The 26,270-nt window shown below is 37.8% G+C and overlaps 1 protein-coding gene and 1 non-coding gene across 2 annotated transcripts; one reads left to right on the plus strand and one right to left on the minus strand.

Moving 5' to 3' along the window:
* Positions 1–1,047: 1,047 nt before the first annotated feature.
* On the minus strand, positions 1,048–3,523 carry LOC133306554 (uncharacterized). Its single transcript, XM_061506886.1, has 3 exons — positions 3,335–3,523; positions 1,405–3,220; positions 1,048–1,301 (listed from the first exon to the last, which is right to left on the minus strand). The coding sequence occupies exons 1-3, from the start codon at positions 3,521–3,523 to the stop codon at positions 1,048–1,050; spliced, it is 2,259 nt and encodes a 752-aa protein (XP_061362870.1).
* LOC133306556 (small nucleolar RNA R71) lies at positions 3,072–3,178 on the plus strand. Its single transcript, XR_009750910.1, has one exon. It is a non-coding gene; the product is annotated as a small nucleolar RNA R71 (small nucleolar RNA).
* Positions 3,524–26,270: the final 22,747 nt, after the last annotated feature.

The raw sequence follows: 26,270 nt of genomic DNA on the forward strand, positions 1-26,270 counted from the left end.
CAGGTGCCATGATTATAGTTGCAGTGATCAACTTGTCTTTTAACACATTGAATGCAAGCAAGCAGTCATCAGTAAACAAAAATTCTTGATCTTTCCCTAACAGCTTGCACAATGGTTTTGCAATTTTTGAAAAGTCTTTAATAAAACGACGGTAAAATCCAGCATGTCCTAGAATACTCCTCACACCTTTAACATTTATGGGAGGGGGTAATTTCTCAATAACAGAGATCTTGGCCTTATCTACTTCAATCCCTCTGTTGGACACTTTGTGTCCCAGAACAATCCCCTCTGTCAACATAAAGTGACATTTCTCCCAATTTAGCACAAGATTGCAATCTTGGCATCTTTTCAAAACACAATCCAAGTTTTGTAAACATGCATCAAAAGTAGGACCAAACACAGAAAAATCATCCATGAAAATCTCAATGCATCTTTCTACCATGTTAGAGAATATGGAAAGCATGCACCTTTGAAAAGTTCCTGGTGCATTGCATAGCCCAAAAGGCATCCTCCGATATGCAAAGACTCCATAGGGGCAAGGGAATGCGGTCTTTTCCTGATCTTCTGAAGCCACAGCTATCTGGTTATAGCCAGAGTATCCATCCAAGAAGCAGTAGAAAGCATGTTCTGCCAATCTCTCTAGCATCTGGTCCAAAAATGGAATAGGGAAATGGTCCTTCCCGGTTGCTTTGTTGAGTCTCCGGTAGTCAATACACATCCTCCAGCCAGTCACTGTTCTTGTAGGGATCAGTTCATTATTCTCATTTTTTACAACAGTCATCCCTCCTTTCTTGGGTACTGTTTGAACTGGACTCACCCAAGCACTGTCTGAAATAAGGTAAATCATCCCAGCATCAAGCAACTTCACCACCTCCTTCCTCACTACCTCCTTCATAGTGGGATTGAGTCTTCTCTGTGATTGCCTCACTGGTTTGACTTCTTCCTCCATTAAGATCTTGTGAGTGCAGAAGGAAGGGTTGATACCCTTAAGATCTGAAAATGACCAGCCCATGGCTGTCTTGTTCTTCTTGAGTACCTCAACCAACTTCACTTCCTCCCCTTAGACAAAAATGCATTGATAATGGCTGGGTAGGTTTCATCATCCCCAAGGAACACATACTTCAAATTTGAAGGTAGTTCTTTCAGTTCCACCTTAGGTGTTCCCTTAGGAATGTCATCCATCTTCTTTTCAAGCTCTTCAACTATTGGTTCCTCTTGATAAAATTCCCCACGCATTTCTTCCATACTTTTGTCTTCCTCCAATAACAGGTCCTCTTCTCCTGTCACTTCTTCCACAACTCCTGTATAATGTCAATCCTGAAACAATCCTCCACATCAACAGGATGTTTAATGGCTTCAAATACATCAATTGTAATTGTCTCTTCATTCACTCTTAGCATCAGCTTCCCTGTTCAACATCAATCAGGGATCTAGCAGTTGCTAAAAATGGCCTCCCTAGCAGTAGAGGGCTTTCAGTATCTTCTTCTTCCATATCTAGAATAACAAAATCCACTGGAAAAATAAACTTGTCCACCTTGACCAGAACATCTTCAACCACACCTTCTGGTCTTTTGATGGATCTCTCAGCAAGGTGCAATATAAGATTAGTATCCTTCAGGGTGTTGATTCCCAAGGCTCTACATACAGTCAAAGGCATCAGATTTATACTGGCCCCCAAATCACAAAGTGACTTCCCTACTTCCACATCTCCAACGGCAATAGGGATGCTGAAACTTCCAGGATCTTTCAATTTTGGTGGAAGCTTCTTTTGGATCAGGGCACTACACTCTTCTGTCAAAGCCACTGTCTCACCATCCTTCAATTTCCTCTTCTTAGACAGAAGATCCTTTATAAATTTGGCATAGTGAGGCATGTTCTCCAGGGCCTCAGCAAATGGAATGTTAATCTGCAACTTCTTAAAAATATCCAGAAACCTTGCATAGTGCTGCTTCTGGATTTCCTGCTTCAACCGTTGAGGATAAGGCACTTTAGCATAAGGAGATAGGTTAATTGGTTGGTCCTGCTTGTCAGCCATCTTCTTCTTCTCCCACTTCATCAACTTCTTGGGTGAAGAACTTTTTTCAACCACTACCTCTTCTTCCTTCTTCTTTTCCTCAACTTCCTCTTCTTTATCATTTTCAACTACAACATCTTCAACAACAACTTCCTCCTGACTTTTCTTTTCTCCCACTTTCTTCTCATCCACTTTCTTGTTCACCGGTTGGAGCACAAGCCCACTTCTTGTAATGATGGACTTGTTGTGCTCCTTTTGATTCACCATAGTATCACCAGGGAACTTTCCCTGTGGCCTCTCATCTATCTGCCTAGACAACTGACCAACCTGTGTCTCCAAATTCTGGATGGATGCTTCCTGGTTTCTTAATGTTGTCTTAGTCTCCTGCATGAAAGCAGAAGTCTCTTCCCTGAAAGAATTTGACCCCTGGATGTAATCTTGAGTAGTCTTTGATAACTGGGCAAAAGTTTTCTCCCATGCAGTAGTATCACTTGGCTGTGATGAGTGTGTTGGAGGAGGATGTAGTGGAGGATTCAACGGATGGTTGGAACTATAATTGAACTCTGGGTGTTGATTCTTGTTCTTCCATGGTGGCACATACACATTTCGCCCCTGGTTATTGTAATTCCTCTGGTTGTTATGGTCATAGCACACTCCATTAACTTCTGCTTGTTTAGCAGGTCTCCCACAATCACAATCATCTGTAACATGGCTTTTCTCACAACTGGCACACACAGAATTAGTGTCCACAGAAGAAACCTTCTGAGAAGAAATCTTCTTTGTGAGAGAATCAATTTGTTGTTGTTGTTGTTTCTGCACTTGCTGCATCTGGTCATTCTTGGCTAATAAAGCATCATAGCCATCCAATTTAATAATTCCCATTCTTCTGTCATTCACTGGAGCATTGTCAAACTCCTGAGATGCTAAGGACTCAAAGATGTCCAGGGCTTCCTGAGGAGTCTTGGTTGTCAATGAACCACCAGCTGTGGCATTCACCAATGTCCTAGTAGTGGTTGTCAACCCCTGGAGGAAGATTGCTGCTTGATTCCACACTTCTATCCCATGTTGTGGGAATTTCCTCAAGAATGTCTTGAACCTCTCCCGCGCCTCATAGATAGACTCTAATTCTTTTTGCTTGAACCCTGTAATCTCATCCTTCAACTTTGTCCTCTTGGCTGCTGAAAAGAATCTGGCCAAAAACTTGGTCTGCAGGTCATCCCAAGTTGTAATACTTTCTTATGGTAGTTATTGTAGCCATCTCCTGGCATCATCCTTCAGTGAATGAGTAAAAAGCCTCAAAATAATGGCATCTCTGGACACTCCATTAATCTTCTTAGTGTCACTTAACAGCAAGAAATTTTCAATGTGCAGGTATGGATCCTCTGCACTTGTTCCAGCAAACTGTTCTTTCTGCACCAACTGTACCAGTGCAGGCTTCAATTCGAAACTATTGGGCTCTACTGTAGGTCGAACCACACTTCCAATAGGTGGAATGACAGCAGGAGTCATGTAATCTCCCAGTGTCCTCTATGGTGGTTGCACATGGTTTTCTGCCATATTATCTTCATGTACTGTAGTACTTGGTTCACCACTTGGTTCTTCCCTTTCCAGTAATTGCCTTCTTCTGGCTGCCCTCCTGTTCCTTCTAATTGTCCTTTCTAACTCTGGGTCAAACAACAAAGAAGTTGAATCAAAAGTACCTTGCATACACCAGAATTAAAATGGAACAAAAATTCATACAACAAAATATAAAATACTGAAAATAAAAGATTCAATCTTAACAACTAATGATGTCTGTCAATGTTGAAAAACAAATTCCCCAGCAACGGCGCCAAAAACATGTTGCCAGATTAGCAAGTGTACTAGTCAAACAAGTAATAAAATGATGAGTAAAGATCGTTCCCACGAGGAATTGTGTCAAGCACTGACTAACCAAATATTGTTAAGTTGAATCAACCAAAAGATTATGAATTGCATTTATTTCTTGTCACCAGAAATTAAATTTGAATAAAATTAAAGAATTGATAAACAAATAAAGTGTGAATATAATTTAAAACAAGTAGTCAGATGTCAATTTCCCTCAAGAATGAATTTATGGATGAACCAAATTCCATGATGAATATCTACTATGTAATGTTGATCAACCTTTTTCTTATCATCCAGATGTAATGTCTTACTACCTTGATAGACACATTAATTAGAAACCCCAATGTCTTGGTGATTCCTTTCTTAATACATGCATTAATTACTAAGGTCTTAAGATCACATCAGAAATCCTAGCATCAATGTCTTGACTACTAGAACACTGATGATGAAGTTGTCAAATATAGAAACAATGTAAACATGTCTGTTCTACACTACTCCTTAACATGAAGAATTAATCAAGACAACTTCATACAAATCACATAATAAATAAACAAGACATCTAATTAACCATTCATAAATTCAAACTTGAGTTCCATTGAATCAGACTGCAAAGAACTCTACTCAGACATAATTGAAATATAAACAAAGGAAGAAGAAAGATCAAACTCCATTGTCATGATAGTAAGTCTTTAATCTTCAAGTGCAATTACATAGGAAACTAACTAATACAAGAACTAAGTCCTAAAGAATTTGTAAAGTAAGAGAGAGAAGTCAGATCAGAGGATCTGATATGGGTGAGAGAGATAGAATTAGAGATATGACAAATGTGAAGGCCCTTGCCTTTTATAGTGTTACAAATTATAACTAAAAACTAACATGAGCGCTAAAATGTTCATGAATGGGCGTTTTAGCGTCCATGTTCGACGGATGCCCAACTGCTTTTAACTAACTTGAGCGCTAAAACGTGAACTGTTGAACGTTTTGGCGTCCATGTCTGGTGAATGCTCAACTGCTTCCAACTGACTCCAACGCTAAAACACTTGGTTTGGACGTTTTAGCGTTCGAGACCAGAGTCTTTTTCCAACAGCAGGGAGCTAAAACGTTTGATCAGGAAGTTTTAGCGCCCAAGACCAGCAACTTTTGTCCTCAGATTGCAAAACATTCTGTGTGAACGTTTTAGCGCTCAGCACCAGCAACTTTTGTCCTTCGTTTGCAGCAGCGCGCTAAAACGTTCTGTGTGGACGTTTTAGCGCTCAACACTTAGGCATTCTCCCTTTCTCCAGAATCTTCTTCTTTCTTTCTGCTGCTCCTTAAGCTTAATTTCCCTACAAGACAGTGAAATTTTTCAACAAAGCTTTAACAACTTGTACTTGAGGGAATTCCAGGACATTAACCTCTTTTTCATCCAATTAATCACACAAATTGATACTAATTCATGCTGAAAAACCTGATGAACTAGGGGTTTATCAAGACCCTTGGGCCACTGGCCCTCACATGAGTTGGTCCTAAATTATAAGTCCAAAGACTCTTCTAACTCACGTACCGGTCCACTAAATTTATTAATTCCCATATCTTCTATGTGTCGTAAGGCTTTCTACACGTTACTATTAAATTATTCCCACACTTTTAACAAGAATTTCAAATGCCTTAAATAAATACTCTCCCACAATTATAATTCAAATAATTCCCTAGTTTAGATTAATTCCTCCAGAACGAAAATATCTATATCATTCGAGGGCAGCATTCTACAACATTCCTAATTACAATTATATATATATATATATATATATATATATATATATATATATATATTCCTAATTTTACGGGATGTTACAGTGGTGGGACTCACCCCACTTGAAATCACTTAAGACACATAAGCATTTCACTATTCATTGTCTTCTCTCTCCCCTACTCCCCTCAAAGAAATCGTGACAGCCCCCTCCCCCTTCCATTTTTGTTTTTTGTTTGATTTCTTCATAACTTCATCAATTCTTAACCGAATCGGACGATTCTTGTCTTGAAATTCGATGGGAATCACCACCCGAACCCATTCCACTGATTAGTTTCCCTTGAAACCCTCTCTATTGTGAGAAAAGATCCATCTAAGGCCAAGAATTTCTTGGAGAATTTGTGATTTTGAGGTTGATTTCTTAAGCCATTGCTTGTGGAGTTCTAGGAGGAGTCTTGTGACGTAATTGTGGGTAAGTTCAAACACCTCTCATGGTTTGATTTGATGATTTATTTTCATGAACCCTAAAGGGGGTTTTGTTGATTTGTGTTGTTAGAGAGCTCAAATAGAAAATGTGTATTAGATGATGATCTCTTAGAATGATGTGTTAGAGCTATAAATGCAATGAAAATTATTGATGAAAAATGTGAATTTTTAACTTAGAAAATTTTGAGGATGTCATGACTTTGAGTTTGAAATTGTTGTTAGGATTGTATAATGGGATTGTGGTATGGTTGTATGATGATATAATAGGATTGTATGAGGTGTGGAGTAGTTAGAATTGATGGAAATTCCTTGGGATTACACCATTGTGCAATTCGGCCATTAGACAAAAAGAGGGAAATTTATGTTGTTGAAATTGATTGGATGATGTATTATGTGTTATATGGTAATTAGATGGGTTGTGTGGTGGTTTGAAGGTTGGAAAAACCAAGGGAAAAATATTGATAGTGTTGAGTGGTTAGGTGGAACCTAGAGCGAAAGATTAGGCAAAACGACGTTTAGATGACGTAAAATAAAAAGTGGCACTTGATATGGCCTTTCGGCAACCTTAGGATGCCTAATAAAATGAGAAAGAAAATTTAGAAAAATAAAATGCAAATTTGCACTTGTATGGCTAAACCTACAAGGGTGTAGGGGAGGTTTTGACATTTTTCGTATTCTGATGGAATTGTCGTGTACTGACGAGTCGTACATGGTTGTTGTAGGTTGTCGTACGTCGATTTGAACCCTGAACCGTGAGTCGATGGATTGCCCTAGGTCCTGGACCAAGTGGGATTGAGGTAAGTGATTGGATCATGCTTGTATAATTGTTAACTGGCATGTGTTCGTTTGAGTTTTGAGTAATTGGGAATGTCCTCTGTATAGGCATTCTGTTGAGTAATGAGCTCAGAGAGTATACTGCTATGGAGCTAAATGGAGGAACTTATTAAGGTAACCTCTTGGTACTAGGGCTTGATCCCCTTGTGTGTTCCACCATGCCCGTTGAGGGTGATGGTAGGAAGTGTATGAAAGTAATGTAGAATAACATGATCATGCATTTATTATGTATGTTAGTGGTACACTAGATGTACCGAGTCTCTGGCCAGTAGACAGTTTTGCCTTCGGGCGTTTCGGACTTCCACTGGATAGGTCTCCGAGAGGGAGTTCCAGTTGACCTAGGGTCGTGTGTGATCCGGATAGGAGCACACTAGGAAGTCTCGGGTGTATGTGGATGGGAGGGGTACCTTGGTTGGATGTTCTTGGAACACGCCTTGGATGAGACCCGTAGGCTTATATGCCGAGCCATTAGGCAGGACGTTGCGTGGTATTGGTAGCTACCATTCCAGCTTCGTCGTATTTTGTATCCCTATATCCCCCAGTTTCTCTAAATCCCTTGCTATATCCCATTTTTAAAAGTGTTATTGTAAATTATTTATATGCATCGAAGTGAGCCATTGGGCGAAGTTTTCTCCAGAACCTCTAGGTTACTGAGATATATTCGTACATCTCACCCCGTCTTGGGGGCTTTATTTCAGGAGGTAGCAGTGGCACAGGAGCGGCGGGCAAGAAGCCCGTAGGATGAGTGTTGGAGGACACTTTTATATTTTGCATTTTGATGGCCATTGGACCTAGGCTAGACTTAGGGCATGAACATTCCATATGTATGTAGGAGGAGATTCATAGTCATATTTGTTCATGTCATTTTGCCTAAGTCTAGTTGTATATGTCATTTAAAGTTCATGTTTCAAATTGTAATTTAAAGTTCTGAAATTGTAAGTTGTAATATGTTGTAATTGTACATGGATACTTGATGTAATATGATGGAAGGGCTTTAGGCCTATTTTAGGATTATGATTATGTGAATGCTTAGAAAATGCATGTAAATGGACTTTGATGATTGAAACGTATTAAGTATTAATCAAGTGAGCAGTATGATATGAATTGTGTAATAACTATAAACTGAGTTGGGTTGTAAGTGCTCCAAGGCGTTGTTAGTCCTTGTGTGTGCCACCCATTGATTATTAGGTACATTAGAGGTCTTAGAACACATTTGCAATTTGGGGATTTTGGAAAAAATAAAGGAAACTCTAGCGAATTTGTTGTAGAATTGGCAGAATTAAGGCGAACTTCGGGAGAGCATATCTTCCTCCACAGAGGTCTGATAGGGACGTGACATACGTAATTTTGAAGCTTGCGATGTCCTCTATATTGTGGTAAAATTTGATAGAATTATGGGTTTAACGTCAGCCTGGAGAAGGAAAAGACTGCAGACTGCCCATTTGCTCACTGCACTTATGGCAGTTCTGGACCGGTTTTGGGAAATTTATTCCCGCTTCTTTTCTTAGTTAGATTAAGTGTATGATATGTCAAATTGAAGATTGAGGTGTCTAGTTTGTGGTATAAAAATTTTAGAGAAATTGGTTGAGTTTATTTTCTGCAGTAATTCGTGGAGTGAGGGATGTTTGGAGCTGTTTTGGGGTTGGCTGGCAGCTTTGCTTGCCCAACTTCAAACGACGATATCCGGAGCAAACGAGATCGAAATAACTCGTGTCATAGCTTCCTAGAAAGGTAATTAAGTGTAGAATAACATATCAAAATATGGTAGGTTTGTAGAATGCGGTTTGTCAGCAGAAAAATAAAGACCGAACCATGTTCGGATAGGTAGAAAACGTAAAATTGAGAAATTAGCTAAGTGGGTTTATGGGAACCCCTTAGTGTAACATCCCACGTAATTAGGAAAATACACAAAATACCTTAAGAATAAGAATGCACGTGTGGAAAATTAAATTTGATATATATATATATATATATGTGTGTGTGTATTGTTTGTTGGCTTTCGAATTTATTGAGAACTAGCATAGGATTAAAACTAAGATTAGGGAATTATTGAATTATAGTATTAAGTGAGGATTTATTTTAGGCATAAGAAACATTAATTATAAAGTATAGAAATGCATAATTGTGTCGTAGAAAATAAAAGAAAATACGATGTTACTTAAGGACACACTTGGATTGAAAATGTTATTGGGTTAATGTCTTATTGAGTGTCATTGTGGGCTGTATTTTTAGCTTCTAAATGTTAAAGGGCCGCAGCCTTAGGGCCTTGGGAAGGATCCTTAGTGCAGCCCAATTCCATGTACCTTTATCTCAACAAGTTCCTTAGAAATCCATCTCATCAGCCGTTGATTGGAAGCTATCCATTTATGGCAAAACTTTATCCTTATTTCTCCATCCATGTGCGCTAGGATAGGACAAAAAGGCATCAGAAAATTCTGATCCAGCTCACTTTTTAAAGACTAAAGTCAAGCACTCCACCTCCCTCTCACATGCGCTTAGGAGAATCAAAAAGGAGCTGACATTACTTGTTGAACCTTCCATCTTTATTCAGCTTTAATCTACACTTTTGACCAGCTTAGACATGCAGCCAATTGAGGCATAAACCCTCAACCTGCATGTTTCCTTATTGGGCAAAATTGCCACTCTTGCTTTGTCCTACTTGTTCGTCCAAAAGAGTGCAACCAACATAGATAGAATGCTGAACCACTTCTTTTAAAATCAGATTTTTTTTTTGCCCCTTCCTCACTTCCTAACAGCGCTGTGTATGAGATAAGAAGGGAACCTAGTGCTAAAACACTTCTTAGCCGAAGACATCATAGAAAGAAGGAACACATTTCATCTCCATTTATTTGTTCCCCATCAAACCGTAGCTTCTTTCCCTAAACCAACCATCTACTCCTTATTTCCCCCACCCTTAAAACCGTAGCATCAATAGAGAGGCAATCCAAGGAATATCATCACATTTTTCTTCTATTTTTCCATCCCAAAACCGTGAACATCTAAAAAGGTCCTACCATCTAGTCTTCAACTTTTCTTTGGTCTCTTTGTTCAGCCAAGTTCTTCACGTTAAAAGGTATAAGAGTCCTTATTTCCATTGCTTTCTTCTACCAAGTTAAGTTGATGAACACGTTTTCTTGCACCTAGGAATTATTTCAAGCGGTTTTTCCTTCTTTGGTGCACACAACCATCACTTGAGGAGCTGAGTTCATTACTCCTTGTGCTATTCGATTTTACCTTGCATTCCATCAAGAGGTAGGCACAAAAATCTCTCCATCATTCTTTGTTAAAGCCGTGAAGCATGCTTAGAAAGAAGCTTTTATTTGTAAATTTTTATGCTTCTAGATTCTGCCTTGTCATACTTTTGAGTCATAACTTAAAAGCTCTAGTTATAAATCTGAAAATGACCCTAAAACTTAAAAGGTGGGACTGTTTGGGTGATTTAAATGTATCTTGACGTTTCTTGAAGATAAGTTTTGTGGACAACACCTTATACCCTCTTATAGCGCACCAATTAAGGTTAGTAAGCCTTAGAAGGATTTATTCCCTTGAAAACGTTGTTGTATACTTTTGTTCTGCTCACTGTTTTGCGATGAAATGAATTAGACCACAAGTATATTTATTTTGTGAGCAGATGTTGCCGTACAAGGATCTTTTGCTCACTGTTTTATTATAAAGTTGTCACTGTTTTGCTGAAGAAATGCACACTGTTTTGCTTAAAATCCCTCACTGTTTCGCTGTAGAAAATTCTGGACAACATGTTTCTTTTATTTTTCTTGAAAACGTTGCTGAAGAATGGTTTTTATGCTCACTGTTTGCTGGAAAATTTGGTAGTACAGCTCACTGTTTTCAGCACACTGTATGGAGTATAGGTGTGTGAAAAACACTCACTGTTTTATTAGAAAAATGTCTATTGTTTTATTAGAAAGAGGTCCACTGTTTTATTAGAAAACGTTCACTGTTTTATTTGAAAAATGGTTACTATTTGCTCACTGTTTTACATAAAAAAAAAATGTTCACTGTTTTTACTGAAACACGCTGCTGTATTTTATGCAATTAAAGTTAGAAATCTTCTGTAAGAGAAACATGAAAACCGGTTCTGCCTTAGAGGAATTATTAAAAGAATTTCATACTGTTTAAAATGAACAAAGGTTAATTGAGAGTTAAAAATAATTTTTAGAAAAGGAACCTTAGGGCCGAATGCTATAGGAGTTATTAAGTTTGGGAATTTGATGAATAAATTGAATGTACACTGATTGATTATACTGTAAATTAGGTACGAAAAATCCTTGAGAAGTTGGACTATATCACTTCTTGTTGGTAACTTAAATTTCGACGTACGAGGTATGTGTAGGCAGTATTACCTAATGTGACTATTGGCTAGTGTATGGAATTGCGATGTGTTGCTCACATTTGTTCTATGTATGTTATGATGATGATGAGCCAATGGTAAGAATATGAAAGGATGATATGATATATGCATGCATTCTACATCATAATACATTTTTCTGTTGGGTGCGATTGCATAACATGGCATGTATACTTGAGTCATGACATCTTGTATATATATATTTGTATTGAGGACATGTGACTGAGCATGCATCATATAGGCATGCCTGGTACCAGGAGAGGGGACACTTGGCTTCAGTCCGCATAGGTTCCACAGTGGGATTCACCTTCATGGGAGCCATTAGGAATACCCACTGTGATGCTACGCGCACGACGGTGCTATGAGCGTAAAGGAAAAATGGCGTTATATACGCGTTATGATATATGATGAAAAGGATTAAATGTTTGAAGTGACTATTTATGATTTTGTGCCTAGTTAATATTGTTGCATTATGGTTTTGTTGCCACACTACTGGGATTTTCTCTCACCCCTTTGGGGCTGCTATTTTTACAAAATGGCAGGAGGACGTAAAAGCTTTTGAGGACTTGGATATTTTCTGTTGGCTTCTACTGTTTGGGCATGCTGCTATTGATGTGATATTTTATGGATGACTGTATGAAATTGAGAAGCTTGTATTACTGTGAACTATGATTTTATTATTGCATTACGATTTTATGACCAGCAAGTATTTTGGAAACAGATGTTGAAACGTTTGCGAAAAGGATTTTGACATGTTATCTTAATGCTGAGTTTTGAAAAGTCTTTGCGAGCACTTTGTAAGTTGTCGTACTGGGGCTACGGACCTCCGATTTTCTTATAATTTATATGCACGCGTAGCCCCAGGTATCTAGTTTCATTATATATAAACCTTGCAAAGAAATTCTGAAAGATCGATTTGTTATGAATTTTACCAACCAGGACATTTGGGATATTTCCACTATTTTCTCTCTTATTTTGCGAGTTATGTTTCGAGGGGGAAACGAACTCCAAATCACTATTATTTTATATGAACGTGAAGCCCCAGATGTCTAGTTTTCAGATTACAAAGAATATATTTTTGAATCGTTGAACTGGATTTTATACGAATTTTTAAAGACAGCAAGGTCTATCAGGAAATTTATATTTTTAATAAGTTTAAGAAATTTTGTGTACTCTGATTTTTGTAATTAACCAGATCCCCTCTTTAGTTTTAATTGGCAATGTAAAAGCGAAATTTTTTTTCAGTCTCTAAAATACTATTAAAGAACTCTAATTCCGCTTAGCAAACAACTCTCTTGGAGGCCTACAAGAGAGGGTGTTACACTTAGTGACTTGTTGTAACTAAAATAAGTTATAAAAGTAGTCTAAATAAGTATTCCGTAAAGAGTTTACAGTTACGGTCACAGCTTTTAACTAATACGCTTTTTATTGTTTTAAATGCTCGCGTAATAAACGGAAAAAGTTTACTCGAATTTTTATAAATGAATTGTTGTGATTGTAACTGCACTTAATATCATAATTAATGTTAACAATACCGGTGTACAACGGGCTGTTACATTTTATGGTATCAGAGCAGTTTTGTTAGGGAACTCCGATAAGGTATAGCTGTGTTATGTGCTGCATAGTTGTATGTAGATTCTTATCGATTACTACATATGTGATTCCTTAGTGTGGGTCTGATCAACCCATTCCTTTGTGTTACATGTGTGGTCATCGTAAGAAGCCTGTGTGGCAACCCTGGAGCACCGAATGTAAGTCTTTAGCCTGATGTTGTGGCTGCAGTGTTGACTGCTCCATCGACAAGAGAGGGCGTTAAGTAAAATGTGAATATTATAGAACTGAAGGGAAACAGACTTAAATGTTTTGTCTGACCTTGTAGATGAAATTTATAAAGTTGTATTATAAGTAAAAATTGTAAACAAACCTATGGTATGTACGGTATTAGCATAGGTGAATTTTGTAGTACTGTGGATAATGAATATAAAAATTGAGATGGGTTTATAGTATGAAGATGGGATTGGTAAAACTCTAAGTATATGTGTAGTGTAGTAAAACAATGATGTACAGGTGGACCTGGTGAATTAACTTCATTAAGGTGAGTGACTTAGAACTTGACGAATTATTGGAGAATATGAACAGGTATGCTTAGGTACGAGTTAGAATATGTTATGTTTGATTAGAAGTTATAAGTCTCTGATAGGTGGTGTAGACTTGAATGAATTGGGATGGTTAATATAGAGGAACAAATGGAATATTTGATGTCTAACCCTAAGGGATTGAAAACTTGAAATTATTATGTTAGTGAAGTGTTAATTTGAGAGATTTTGAAAGAGGGAATTGAAATCCATAAAGATATAGTAATGATTAATTATAGGGAGATGAGCTGACTATGTATTATGTATATAGGAGAGAAGTTGAGAGAATCGCCATGGATGGCATAAGGTAAATGTACAGTAAAGGCACTATTGTAGTTAATGAACGTCGATTCAAATTGAAAGACTTGGCAATGATAAAATGGATAGGATGGTTGAATCGTATAATCATATGTAAGATGGTAATGAAAATTGTAAAGAAATTATGATCTAGTGATCTGTATATGTATACTACTAATAGTAGTGTGCTTGTAAAATCATTTGGTATTTGATATGGATTGACTGACGGAGTGGAGGTATTTCCAATGTAAGGAGTATTCTACAACCACCAAGGGTGGAAGTGAGCAGGAAAATTGATGGGTTGCTCTACAATATTGAGTATGGGTTTGTGTGAGCCGTAGCAGACAATGGATTAGAACGGTGACAAGATTTTATGAGATATTGCGGTACAATCACCAAGTGAGAGAGTATGATTAGTGAATGAGCTCATGTGCAACTTAATGTGAAATCATGCGATTAGGGTATGAACTAAGGTGCATAGAGTGTGAAATTATGTGGTTAGCGAAAGAGCGAATGCGTAATGTCAAAATGAAAGTGATAAGATTAGCTAATGAGCGGACGTGTAATTGTCAGTGCAAGGACTGATGTACAATTATTAGTACAAGGACTGAAGTGTAACTAATTCTCTGAGATAGGAGGGGTGTGTTTAGAAAATCCCTGTGTGATGAGAAATATGATACAGTATATTAAGAGATGTGGGATGTGTACAGAACTTCGAGAAAGATTCTGAATTCGTGAAATAGAGATTTTGATATGTATCATGTCAGATGACGGGTCAAAATAAAAGAGTAAACAACCTGTGAGAAGGATAATCAAGGAAGAAATAATGGACTACGGATTTGAACGGTAACATGACAGAAGAAACTATTAAGAGTTAGGAAATGTATACGAAATTACGAAGAGAATATGAATTATTATAATAGTGACTATGTTATAAACCAGGTCTGAGGGTTAACCAAAATGAAAGTAAACTATCAGTGGGAAGAATTAAACGAGAGAGTATAATGAATTGACTTATATGTAATAGGGTATATTATACCACTACTAATATTATTATTGGGCGAAGCCCCATGTGAATATACCCAAGATATTTGCCGTTATATACGGATGTGGTACAGACGCCAAATGGACTGGGTCCATGTGTGATCTGGAGTGTACTGGGTACACGTTTGCTGTTATATACAGATAAGTGATAGAAATATAAGTTCCTCTGTGCACTGGGTACATGTAATACGACTTGATAGCATGGATATCTCTGTGCGGCTTATGTGCCTGGAGTGTATGTCCATCTCCGTGCGGATTATGTTCCCGGAGACTATTATTATCTTGTATAAGTAATATGAGACGAGGAAGTATCTCGCATTGATGTGACCGCTAGTATAGTTGAGATGTTTTATATAAATGCGCAAATAAGAAACGTTGGGGATGCTCCTAGAACAGGGACAGCTGGTGGTAGGTTAACATTACTGCATGAATCATAAGGATAGATTCTCTGATCGGTGGGTCATTTACATCTGGGGCCCTTAGGACAGCAAGAGCTCGAGTGGTTTAACCTGAGGATGTGTTTACCCACGATATTGGGAGGATTGTGTCATGTAAAGAACGCAAGATGGGATATCGGGTAACTTTAAGTGAACAGTAATATATCGAATGGAATATAATATATGAAACGTCATGAGAAGGTATTTTTAGGTATGAGTTCCGAGCACTAGGGGATGTGTGTATGTGTACACCGAGTGTGGTGACATGAATTTGGGGTTCCAAGGAGAGTGTGAAGTTTATTGGGGATTATTTCCCTATGGTAAAGAATAGCAACTGTTAATATTGATGGATTGAGTGAATGTTGTATTAGAAGGAACTAATGAGGAATAAATGTGCAGTTAAGATGGTGGCCTGATGGCCTTTCATGAGAAGTTAGTTGTGATGAAATTAGGTGAAAATGTTTAATAAGGATGAGTAACTTAAATTATGATGATTAAATAAAGGTTGATAACTCGATGGAGTGACTTGGAGCACGGTATGCGATGCATGCTAAGTGAGAGAGATATATCCTTTGGAGATACACGGTATCGATAAAATTTTAGAAAATTGTTTAAGGATGAAAGTAGTTCCAGGTGATAGAAAGATTATGTTGGGGATTACCAATATGAGGAGACTTATATGTGAGGATTATGATATAGTATTTTAAGTGGGACATCCATGATAAAAATGTCGATAATGAGGAAATGGAGGTATAAATGAATGAAAAATATGTTGAATCTATAATATTGTTACAGAATGATGAGTAAAAATGGTTAGTTGGTGAAAATCTTAGGCATAAGACCTTTGATGCGAAAATCATTTGTGGATTTTGTGTTAGACTTGGAGATGACTGATTTGATAGATAAACGAACAGTGGGTGAAAATTATTGATATGACGTTATAGGTGGAAAATTTCATGACTGGGTTTGTGGTTGAAGGACCTTAAATGGCTAATCGGAAATATAAACTATTATGAGGGTTGTTAGTTTCATGTCATAAAGAGAAAAATATAGTTGTGATTATCTAAGAAGAGGTGAAGACACGTGACAAAGTAAAGTAAGGTGTATAAATATGGAATTTAATGTGAGTTGGAATTAATGGGTATTGTAAAGTGCCATTGAAACTAGAAGGTATGTGCTTGTGTGAAAACTAAGGAAGCAACGAAATGGTAAGATTAGTAACATTAATGGAAAGGACTGGTATATTTGGGGTATTGTTGAAATAGTAGTGGCAGTAAAAGGAATGAAGTACTAATGAAAGTGTGAGTTAAAATATTCAGGAAATGACAGATAAATATACTTGGGGATCGTCTGATGTTGTTGTGCAAGATCTTGGGTCAGATAAAAAGATAAAGATAAAAAGGAAGTGAGGTTAGGTAGACGAATTTGTAACATAACTAAATTATTACCTATAAATTAGTGAAAGTGCAACCGTGAACCATGGAAAGTTTAAAGTATTGTGAATTAAAAGGTCATAGCACCATAATAGACAAGTATTTGTGAAGGGTCGAGGAACGATGAGCACCACAAAAAGGAGGTTATGCCTATGATAAAAGTAAAATGGTAAAGACACACACCTGAGGAGGATACTTGGGAACGGGAGGATGAGATTCTCCGGCTGTATCCTGAGTTAGCGGACAAGTATGAGTTAATTTTGCGGACAAAATTCTAAAAGTGGTATCAGAGCAGGGCCTCTCATCCAGTACGGTATGGTTCGAGGATGAACCAGGCGGAAGCTGGTGGACATGTAACATCTCGGGCGCTGACGAGGGCGGGGAGTGATCGCCGGTGCGCAAGGGCACGGACAAGGAGTGGCTCCTGGCAGGCTTCTAGCGGCGGGGGTACATGAATGAATCGAATAACACCGGAAATAGAGGGATTCCAGAGATTGTGCTGGTATAGGACAGCACAGCTGAGAATAGCTTATAAGAATTAATTGGTACTACCTATACTAACAAGATGCATCTACTTTTCAGTAGCCCGGATCGGAAGAACTCCACAGTTAAGCGTGCTTGACTTGGAGAAATTCAGGGATGGGTGACCTCTTGGGAAGTTTTCCCGGGAAGTGTGCGAGTGAGGACAAAGCACGCTGAAAAGTCTCGTGTTAGTGTGTGGGGATAGTCGTTGATGCTTTCAAGTGGCTGGGCGTTACAAAATGCATGCAATTGGACTTTGATGATTGAAACGTATTAAGTATTAATAAAGGAAGCAATGTGATACGTATTGTATAAGTAAAATAAACTGTGATGGGTTGTAAGTGCCCCAAGGCATTGTTGGTCCTTGTGTGTGTCACCCAATGATTATTAGGTACATTTGAGGTCCTAGATCACATTAGCGAATTTGGGGATTTTTGTAAAAACAAAGGAAACTCTGGCGAAATTTCAAGAAATCGGCATAATTTAGGCGAACTTCGGGAGAGCATATCTCCCTCCACAAAGGTCCGATAGGGACGTGCCATATGCTGTTTTGAAGTTTGATATGTCCACTATATTGTTGTTAAATTTGGTAAAATTCTGGGTTGGACACCGGCCTGTAGAAGGTAGAGAACACAGACTGCCCATTTGCTTACTGCACATATGGCAGTTCTGGACCAGTTTTGGGAAAATTATTCCCGCTTCGTTTCTTGGTAAAATTAGGTTTATGATATATCAAGTTGAAGCTTGAGGTGTCTAGTTTGTTGTATAAAAATTTGAGAGCAATTGGTTGCATGGATTTTCTGAAGTAATTCGTGGAGTGAGGGATGTTTGGAGCTGTTTTGGGGTTGGCTGACAGTTTCGCTTGTCCAACTTCAAACGGCGATATCCGAAGCAAACGAGCTCGAAATAACTCGTGTGATAGCATCCTAGAAATTTAATTGAGTCTAGAATAACATACTAAAAGATGAGGAGCTCACGTCATGCGGTTTGTCCACATAAAAATAAAGACCGGACCATGTTCGGATGGGTAGAAAACGTAAAAGTGAGATTTTGGCTAAGTGGGTTTATGGGAACCCCTTAGTGACTTGAGAGACTTAAAATAAGTGATAAAAGTAGTTAAATAATTATTCCGCAAAGAGTTTACAGTTACGGTCACAGCTTTTATTTATTATGCTTTTTATGTTTTAAACGTTTGCGTAATAAACGGAAAAAGTTTACTCGCATTTTTATAAATGAACTGTTGTGATTGTAATTGCGTTTAATATCATAATTAATGTTAACAATACCGGTGTACAACGGGCTGTTACACCAATAGTCCCAACTCACATTAAATTTCATATTTATATACTCTACTTTACCTTGTCACGTGTCTTCACCTCTTCTTAGATAATCACAACTATATTTTTCTCCTTGTAATACGAAACTAACAACCCTCATAATAGTTTATATTTCCGATTAGCCATTTAAGGCTTTCAACAACAAAGCTATTCATGAAATTCTCCACCTACAACGTCATATCAAAAAATTTCACCTACAGTTCGTCTATCTATCAAATTAGTCATCTCCAAGTCTAAACACAAAATTCATCAATGACTTCCGCATCAAAGGTCTTATTCCTAAGATTTTCACCAACCAACCATTTTTTTCTCATCATTCCGTACCAATATTGTAGATTCAACATATATTTCATTCATTTCTACCTCCATTTCGTCATCATCGACACTTTATCATGGATGTCCAACTTAAGATACTATATCGTAATCCTCACATATAGGTCTCCTCACATTGGTAACTAACATAATCGTTCTATCACCTGGAACCACTTTCATCCTTAAACAATTTCTAAAATTTCATCAATACAGTGTATCTCCCAAGGATATATCTCTCTCACCTAGCATGTATCACATACCGTGCTCTAAGTTACTCCATCGAGTTATCAACTTTTCTTTAATCACCACAATTTAAGTTACTGATCCTTATTAGACATTTTCACCAAACTCCATCACAACTAACTTCTTATGAAAGGCTATCAGGCCACCATCTTAACTGCACATTTCTTCCTCATTAGTCCCTTCTAACATATCATTCATTCAACTCGTCAGTATTAACAAGTTGTTATTCTTCACCACCCAATAAACTCCACACTTTTCGTGGAACCCAAAATTCATGTCACCACACTTGGTGTACACATACACACATCCCCTAGTGCTCAGAAATCATACCTCTAAATACCTTCTCATGACGTCTCACATATTATATCCCATTCAACATATTATTGTTCACTTAATGGTATCACATCTTGCGTTCTTTACACGATACAATCCCTGTTGTGTTTTTACATAAGGCATCTCACTTGTACTAGCAGTCACATCGATGCAGGATCCTCTCTTGTATCATATTCCTCATATAACATAATAATAGTCTCCGGGAACATAATCCGCACAGAGATAACAAAAGTCTCCGGGAACATAATCCGTACGGAGATAGCCATACACTCCGGGCACATAAGCCGCACAAAGATAGCAATATCAAGTCATATAATGTGCACCCAGTACACAGGGGAATTCATATCTATAACATATCTGTATATAACGGCACAACGTGTACCCAGTACACTCCAGATCACACATGGACCCATTCCATTTGGTGTATGTACCATATCTGTATATAACGGCAAAATGTGTTTGGTATATTCGCACGGGACTACCCCCAATAATAATAATAATAATAATAATAATAATAATAGTATAATATAAACATATTACATATAGGTAAATTCATTACAACTTCCTCGTTTAATTCTTCCCATCGATAGTTTACTTTCATTTTGGTTCACCCTCAGACCTATTTTATAACGTCGTCACTATTCCAAGAATTCATATTCTCCTCATAATTTTGTACATATTTCCTAACTCTTAATAGTTCCTTCTATCATGTTACAGTTCAATCCATTGTCCATTATTTCTTGCTCGTTACTCCCCTCGGAGGTTGTAGAATATACATTACGTTTCAAACATCATCACTCTGTTTATCAACTCTTCAACATGTTACGAGAAATGCCATCATTTACTGGTTCACGCAATCCGCACACAGAGGCCATCCAATGAGTCTTACTTCCAACAATGTCCACCTGGGCTTCCAAGAGTCGTACCTCTTAGGATTCAATCCCCAAAGGGAAGCCCATAACAATTTCACGGTCACAACATCTGTGTACCGGCACTCAGGTTCACTCGAGGTATAGATATATATACTGGCACTTACCCCATCACAAGACCAATGCCCATTTATCCTTTCACGATGTAGACTGACAATTAGTCCATTAAGTATAACCCGTCTATCCTTTACTAATCTCTTTTGTCATTTAAGTTCATCCAATGGTATATAAGCCTATTTAATGGCTCGTAAACCTAGTAGGTTCCTAGGCATAAGATCCAATGGTTATTTCCAAGGGTATCCTTTTACTATAGTTCCTCTCTTTGATTAACACTACTTGACAATTCACACAGTGCATTGCTACAGGGAAAATCCCATTCCCACTACTAGGAGGCCCTATCTATTTGTACAATTACTATACCACACCATATTAATTTGTCCTACTTCCATACCAATTATCAACTTATTTCTCAAGCACACTATATAACACCTCATAAATTTAAATGTGAATTTATATGATATAATGTTGGTTAAAAGGGTAGGATTAGCGAAAATCCTGAATTGGGGTCAAAATATGTACCAAGGGCAAAATGGTAATTTCCCAAACACGTATCCCTATGCATGAAAAAATTGAGTAGAAGGTCTCAAGTGACAAAAATAATGCCGGAAACGAACTCAGGACGAAAAATCGAGTGGATAGGCAAATTTGGGAAAAATTGATGAATAGTGATTTTTCCGGTGTAAAATACTACAGTATAATTGTACCGATAAGCGTGAAATTTTTATCAGTATTTTTAGGAAACAAAAATATGACTTGAACGAGAAAAATACGTAGGTCACGAATTTGTGGTTGAAATTAGTGATTAATTAAAGTTAAATCGCATGTGGGACCTACCTATGGTTTAAGTAACTTAAAAGTCACAAGTGCATGGTACTTTCTCTCTCTTCCCTCATCTTCTCTCCCGCGGCTTTCTCTCCCCCTCCATGGCCAAAGAGCTTCAAGGATTCCTCCTCTTGTAACTTCACCCATAGTGCACCGAATCAAGCAAAATTTGTCACCAGACTTATTGTAAATCAACATCCAAACACATTGGTAGTAGTATTAAGTCATGAAACCCACTAAATCTTGAGAAAACCCTCCCCAAAAGCTGCACCCCTTTGTCTTAGATTTGTATTCATGGAGTGGTTTGGAGCTCCAATGGTTTAGTATGATGTGGAGGAGCCCTATACCAACCTTTTGAGTAAGTTTCAGCACCTTTCAATGGCTTGACTAATGGATTTAATTTCATGAGCCCTAGAGGCATTGTGGTTGATTTGTGTAGTTAGAGAGCTCAAATGGAAAATGTGCATTAGATGATTATGCTTTAGAATGATGTGTTGGACCTAAAAATGCAATAAAAATTATTGGTGAAACCTATGATAACTTAGGAAGTTTTTGGATGATGCCATGAAATTGTGAAAGTTGAATTGTGTAAGGATTGTGATGGTGGGTTGTTGTATGATGTTATAATAGGATTATATGATGAGTATAAGTGTTAAATTGAATTGAAAACCTTGGAGTACCACCCCTTGAAGAATTCGAACCATAAAGGGTTTGGAGGAAAAATGATGTAAAAGTTGTGTAGTTGAGGTGGTATGATTGTAAGTGGTGTTTAAATGGATAGTAGGTTGGTATGTTGTTGTGGAATTGGAAGGAAGAATGTTGGATGTATTGAGTATGTAGTAAATTGACCTATAATGAGGTATAAGGAAAAATAAGTGTAAATAACCCTTTGGCCTAAGTGAATGAGTTTGTTTATGAGTATTTTGAAAGTGAATTGGTTGTCTTGAAATTGGATTGATGATCATGTTGTTTGATCATTATAGGTTTCCTTGCTCGGACTCTATAGAGGAGAATTAAACTTGGAGCTTATGTTGTGGAGCATTGGCTTCGGAGTTGAGGTAAACCTTTGGAACTTGGGTTTAGTCCCTTGTGTGCTCCACCACACCTAGTGGAAGGTTGCGGTTGGATTTTGTGTCTTTGAACATTGTGTGAATATGTATGTTCATGCATTATTGCTTGATTGTGGGACATGCTTGGAGAATGTTGTGCGTGAATTGTTTGATCTCTGGCCAGTAGATGTGTGTTGGTTTGGACTTCCGCTGGATAGGGCTCATGAGGAGTTCCAGTTGGGTTTTGCCATGGGGTCGTCTCAACCATGGGAGAGGCACCAGGAAGATTCCATAAGTTATATGATGGGGTCCTTGAACGTAATCCTGATGTGGATGTTCTTGGATTTGTGCCCAGTTGTTGTGATACTGTATGTCATGCATTTCATACTATGTTATTGTTGCACATTAAGTGAACCATGAGGTGGAGTGATCCTCTAGTACCATTAGTTTACTGAGATATATTTGTATATCTCACCCCGCATTTTGGGGCCATCATTTCAAGGAATTATGAGCACGGAGGAGCTTCGGGCAAGAAGCCCACTTAGTGGATGGCAGTAGCATATGGTGCATTGGGTTAGCATGACATTTTGTAGGAGTTCATGAGATGCACATAGTTGTATATTTTGTATTTTGGACTTAGATCATGAACATATTGCATGTTGAGTTTTTCATGCTTTGTAGTGTTCATGATTACTTTCTAAGTCTTTTGTATTGATTCATATTCATGCCTTGATATATTTGTATACTTTGAGTGAGCATGGGATTTTGTCCATAGCCACCTATGATGTATTTGAAGCATGTATGATATGATGGAAGGACCTTGGGCCTATTTTAGGATTGATTATGTGTATGGTTATAACAAATGCATGCAATTGAACCTTGATGATTGAAACGTGTAAGTATTGTATAAGTAAAATAAACTGTGATGGGTTGTAAGTGCCCCCAAGGCTTTGTTGGTCCTTGTGTGTGCCACCAATTTGATTTTATGTATCTTGATGTCTTAGGTTACCTTGGCAAATTGGGGATTTTTGTAAAAACAAAGGGAACTCTGGCGAATTTTCGGGAAATGTTGGAAATACAAACCGGGTGCTGCCCAATTTTCGTCTCCCATAGGATGGAATTGGACCCCTTGGCCTTCTTGGAAGTTAGAGATCTTTCTCTTAGCTTTCCAATGAGACCAAGATTGTGTAAATTGGAGTTGTATAACTCAAGTTATGGGCAGAACACCATACGAAGGTCAGATTTCATGTCTTAGGCATACAGCCCCTGTACCTTGACGCTGTTGGTGCCAATCTGGCACTGTGGACTCCATTGTCACTGTCTTCTGGCGCTGTCAGCGCAGGGGTCCTGCTGTTTCAGCTTCCATTTTCTTTGAAATGTCATAACTTGGGCTTCGGTGCTCCAAATTGAGTGCGGTTTGAACCCACACGAAGCTAATGAAAAGATCTATAACATAGTAAGATATGAGAGTCAAAAGATAAGATTTAAATTAATGGTATAATAAGAAAGATAGTGAATACATTAGTATTAAACATGAATAAAATGAGTTTTAAGCTTTGTTGGTTTATGGGAACCACTTAGCATTGTGTAAATGAAAGTTGTATGATGTTAAGCTAGGGTATTATTATTCCGCACAATGTTTTGGGTTATGATCACAGTTAGTATATTGTCGGTTACGATTATTTCAAAAGTACAAACGATATTGAAAAGAAAAAGTTTTCCCGTAAATTATAAATAACTACTGTGATTGTAACTGCGCTTAATATCATATTTGATGATAACACACCGGTCCGGTAATGGGGTGTTACACACTACTTTTAGTAGTATAAATACCCACCACTGGATCCTAATTTTTTACGTCATCCTCATGACTATTTTACATATGATTATACAATTCAACTATCATATTCGTTTATCACTGACAGTTTGCCAATTTGAATCGACATCCAATAACTACAATAGTGCCTTCATTGTACATTTATCTTATCATCCATGGCGATTTTCTCAACTTCTTCCTTATACACATAATATATAATTACTTCATCTCACCTATTTTTAATCAACACTACCTCCTTATGGATTTAAATCCCATATTTCAATATCTCTCAAATTAACACTTCACTAGCATAATAATTTCAAGTGGTCAAATCCCTTAGGATTAGACGTCAAATATTTCATTTGTTTCTCTACCTTAACCATCCCACTTTATTCAAGTGTACACCATCTATCAGGGACTTATAACTTCTAATCAAACATAAAATATTTAACTCATACCTAAGCATACTTGTTCACATTTTTCAATAATCCTTCAGGCTCTAAGTCATTCACCTTAATGAAGTCCATTCACCAAGTCTACCTGTACATAATTGTTTTACTACACTACACATATACATAGGAATTTTACCAATACTATCTTCATACTTAAACCCATCTCAATTAAATATTTATTATCCACAATACTACAAATTTCGCCTATGCTAATATTGTACACACCATAGGTTTATTTACAAAAAAAAATTTATGATACAACTTTATAAATTTCACCAAAAGGTCAGACAAATATTTAAGTCTGTTTTCTTTAACTCTTCTAATATTCATATTTTACTTACTGCCATCTCTTGTCCATGGAGCAGTCAACACTGCAGCCACAACATCAGGCTAAGGACTTACAAAGGAATGGGTTGATCAGACCCACACTAAGGAATCACATATGCAATAATCGAAAAGAGTCTACATACAACTATGCAACACATAACACAATTATACATTATCAGAGTTCCCTAACAAAACTGCTCTGATACCACTTGTAACGCCCGGCCGCTTCAAGAATCAATGACTATCCCCACATACTAACACGAGACTTTTCAGTGTGTTTTTTCCTCACTCCCACACTTCCCAGAAAAATTTCCCAGGAGGTCACCCATCCCAGAATTGCTCCAAGTCAAGCACGTTTAACTGTGGAGTTCTTCTGTTATGGGCTACCGAAAAACAGATGCATCTTGTTATTATAGGTAGTACCAATTAATTCTTATAAGCTATCCCAAACTGTGCAGTCTCATACCTACACAGTCTTTTGAATCCCTCTGTGCAGTCTCATACCTGCACAGTCTTTTGAATCCCTTTTTTTCGGTGTCGATTTGATTCATTCGTGCATGTAACCCCCCACTGGAAGCCTAACAGAAGCCGTTCCTTGTCCATGCCCTTTCACATCGGCGATCACTCCCCCGCTCCTTGTCTTTTTGCTTTTAGCTTCAGTTTATGATTGTATATCATCTTGTTGAGACGCTGTTGATTTGGTGAGCATGGGGATTGTCCATGACACGTAGTCTTGTTTATGTCTTGTTTTATTTGGAGTTGTAATAATGTATCAGGATTATGGTCCGGACTACGAGTTGTAGATCCGTGATTTTAGATACACACTTTATTTATATATTCAGGTATATCCGAAGATGTCTTATTGCAATTTACATACAGGCGATATTTTATGAAATTGATTAAGTAATCAACTTGACTAAGTATAATGACGTCATAATTGAAATTAAAAAGGATATTCCGCATTTTTAATTAAGCGCAGCTTAATACGATGATATGTTAACAAACCGGGTATACACGGGGTGTTACATTTTATGGTATCAGAGCGAAGGTTCAAGGGAAAAGCCTGTATGTATTGCAGTGATTAGGATGTTTGGTTGTGTCTGTCTTGTGTGTTTGCTCCGTTGGTTTTATTTATGATGATGCATATGTGATCACATTGTGTGGGTCTGATCAACTCATAATTTGTGTAACTTGTGCAGAGTCATGGTAATGATGGACGCCGTTAGAGAGGCGAACCAAAAAGCCGCGGAGGATGTTCGTGAGGCAAACAGGAGGACCACTGAGGATGTCCTTGAGGCGAACCGGATGGAAAACATGACCATGATGCGGGTTATGTTGGAGGAGATGAGGGCTGGTCCTGCTGTTGGGCAGGTCCCTTCGCCATCACCTCCACCGCCACCGCCGCCGCCGCCGCCTCCGCTTAGTGT

The sequence above is a fragment of the Gastrolobium bilobum genome, unplaced genomic scaffold (assembly GCF_033153095.1).
Source record: "Gastrolobium bilobum isolate Gb01-03AN ecotype WA unplaced genomic scaffold, APGP_CSIRO_Gbil_v1 utg9985, whole genome shotgun sequence".
In the NCBI taxonomy this organism is placed as follows: domain Eukaryota; kingdom Viridiplantae; phylum Streptophyta; class Magnoliopsida; order Fabales; family Fabaceae; genus Gastrolobium; species Gastrolobium bilobum.

Bases quoted from the DNA above. Each gene is read 5' to 3' on its own strand.
- LOC133306554 (XM_061506886.1), bottom strand. From the start codon at position 3,523: ATGACTCCTGCTGTCATTCCACCTATTGGAAGTGTGGTTCGACCTACA. The intron at 3,221-3,334 runs GTGTCCAGAGAT...GATGACCTGCAG, and splicing joins ACACTAAGAAGATTAATGGA to ACCAAGTTTTTGGCCAGATT. The intron at 1,302-1,404 runs GCTGATGCTAAG...GACATTATACAG, and splicing joins GATTGATGTTGAACAGGGAA to GAGTTGTGGAAGAAGTGACA.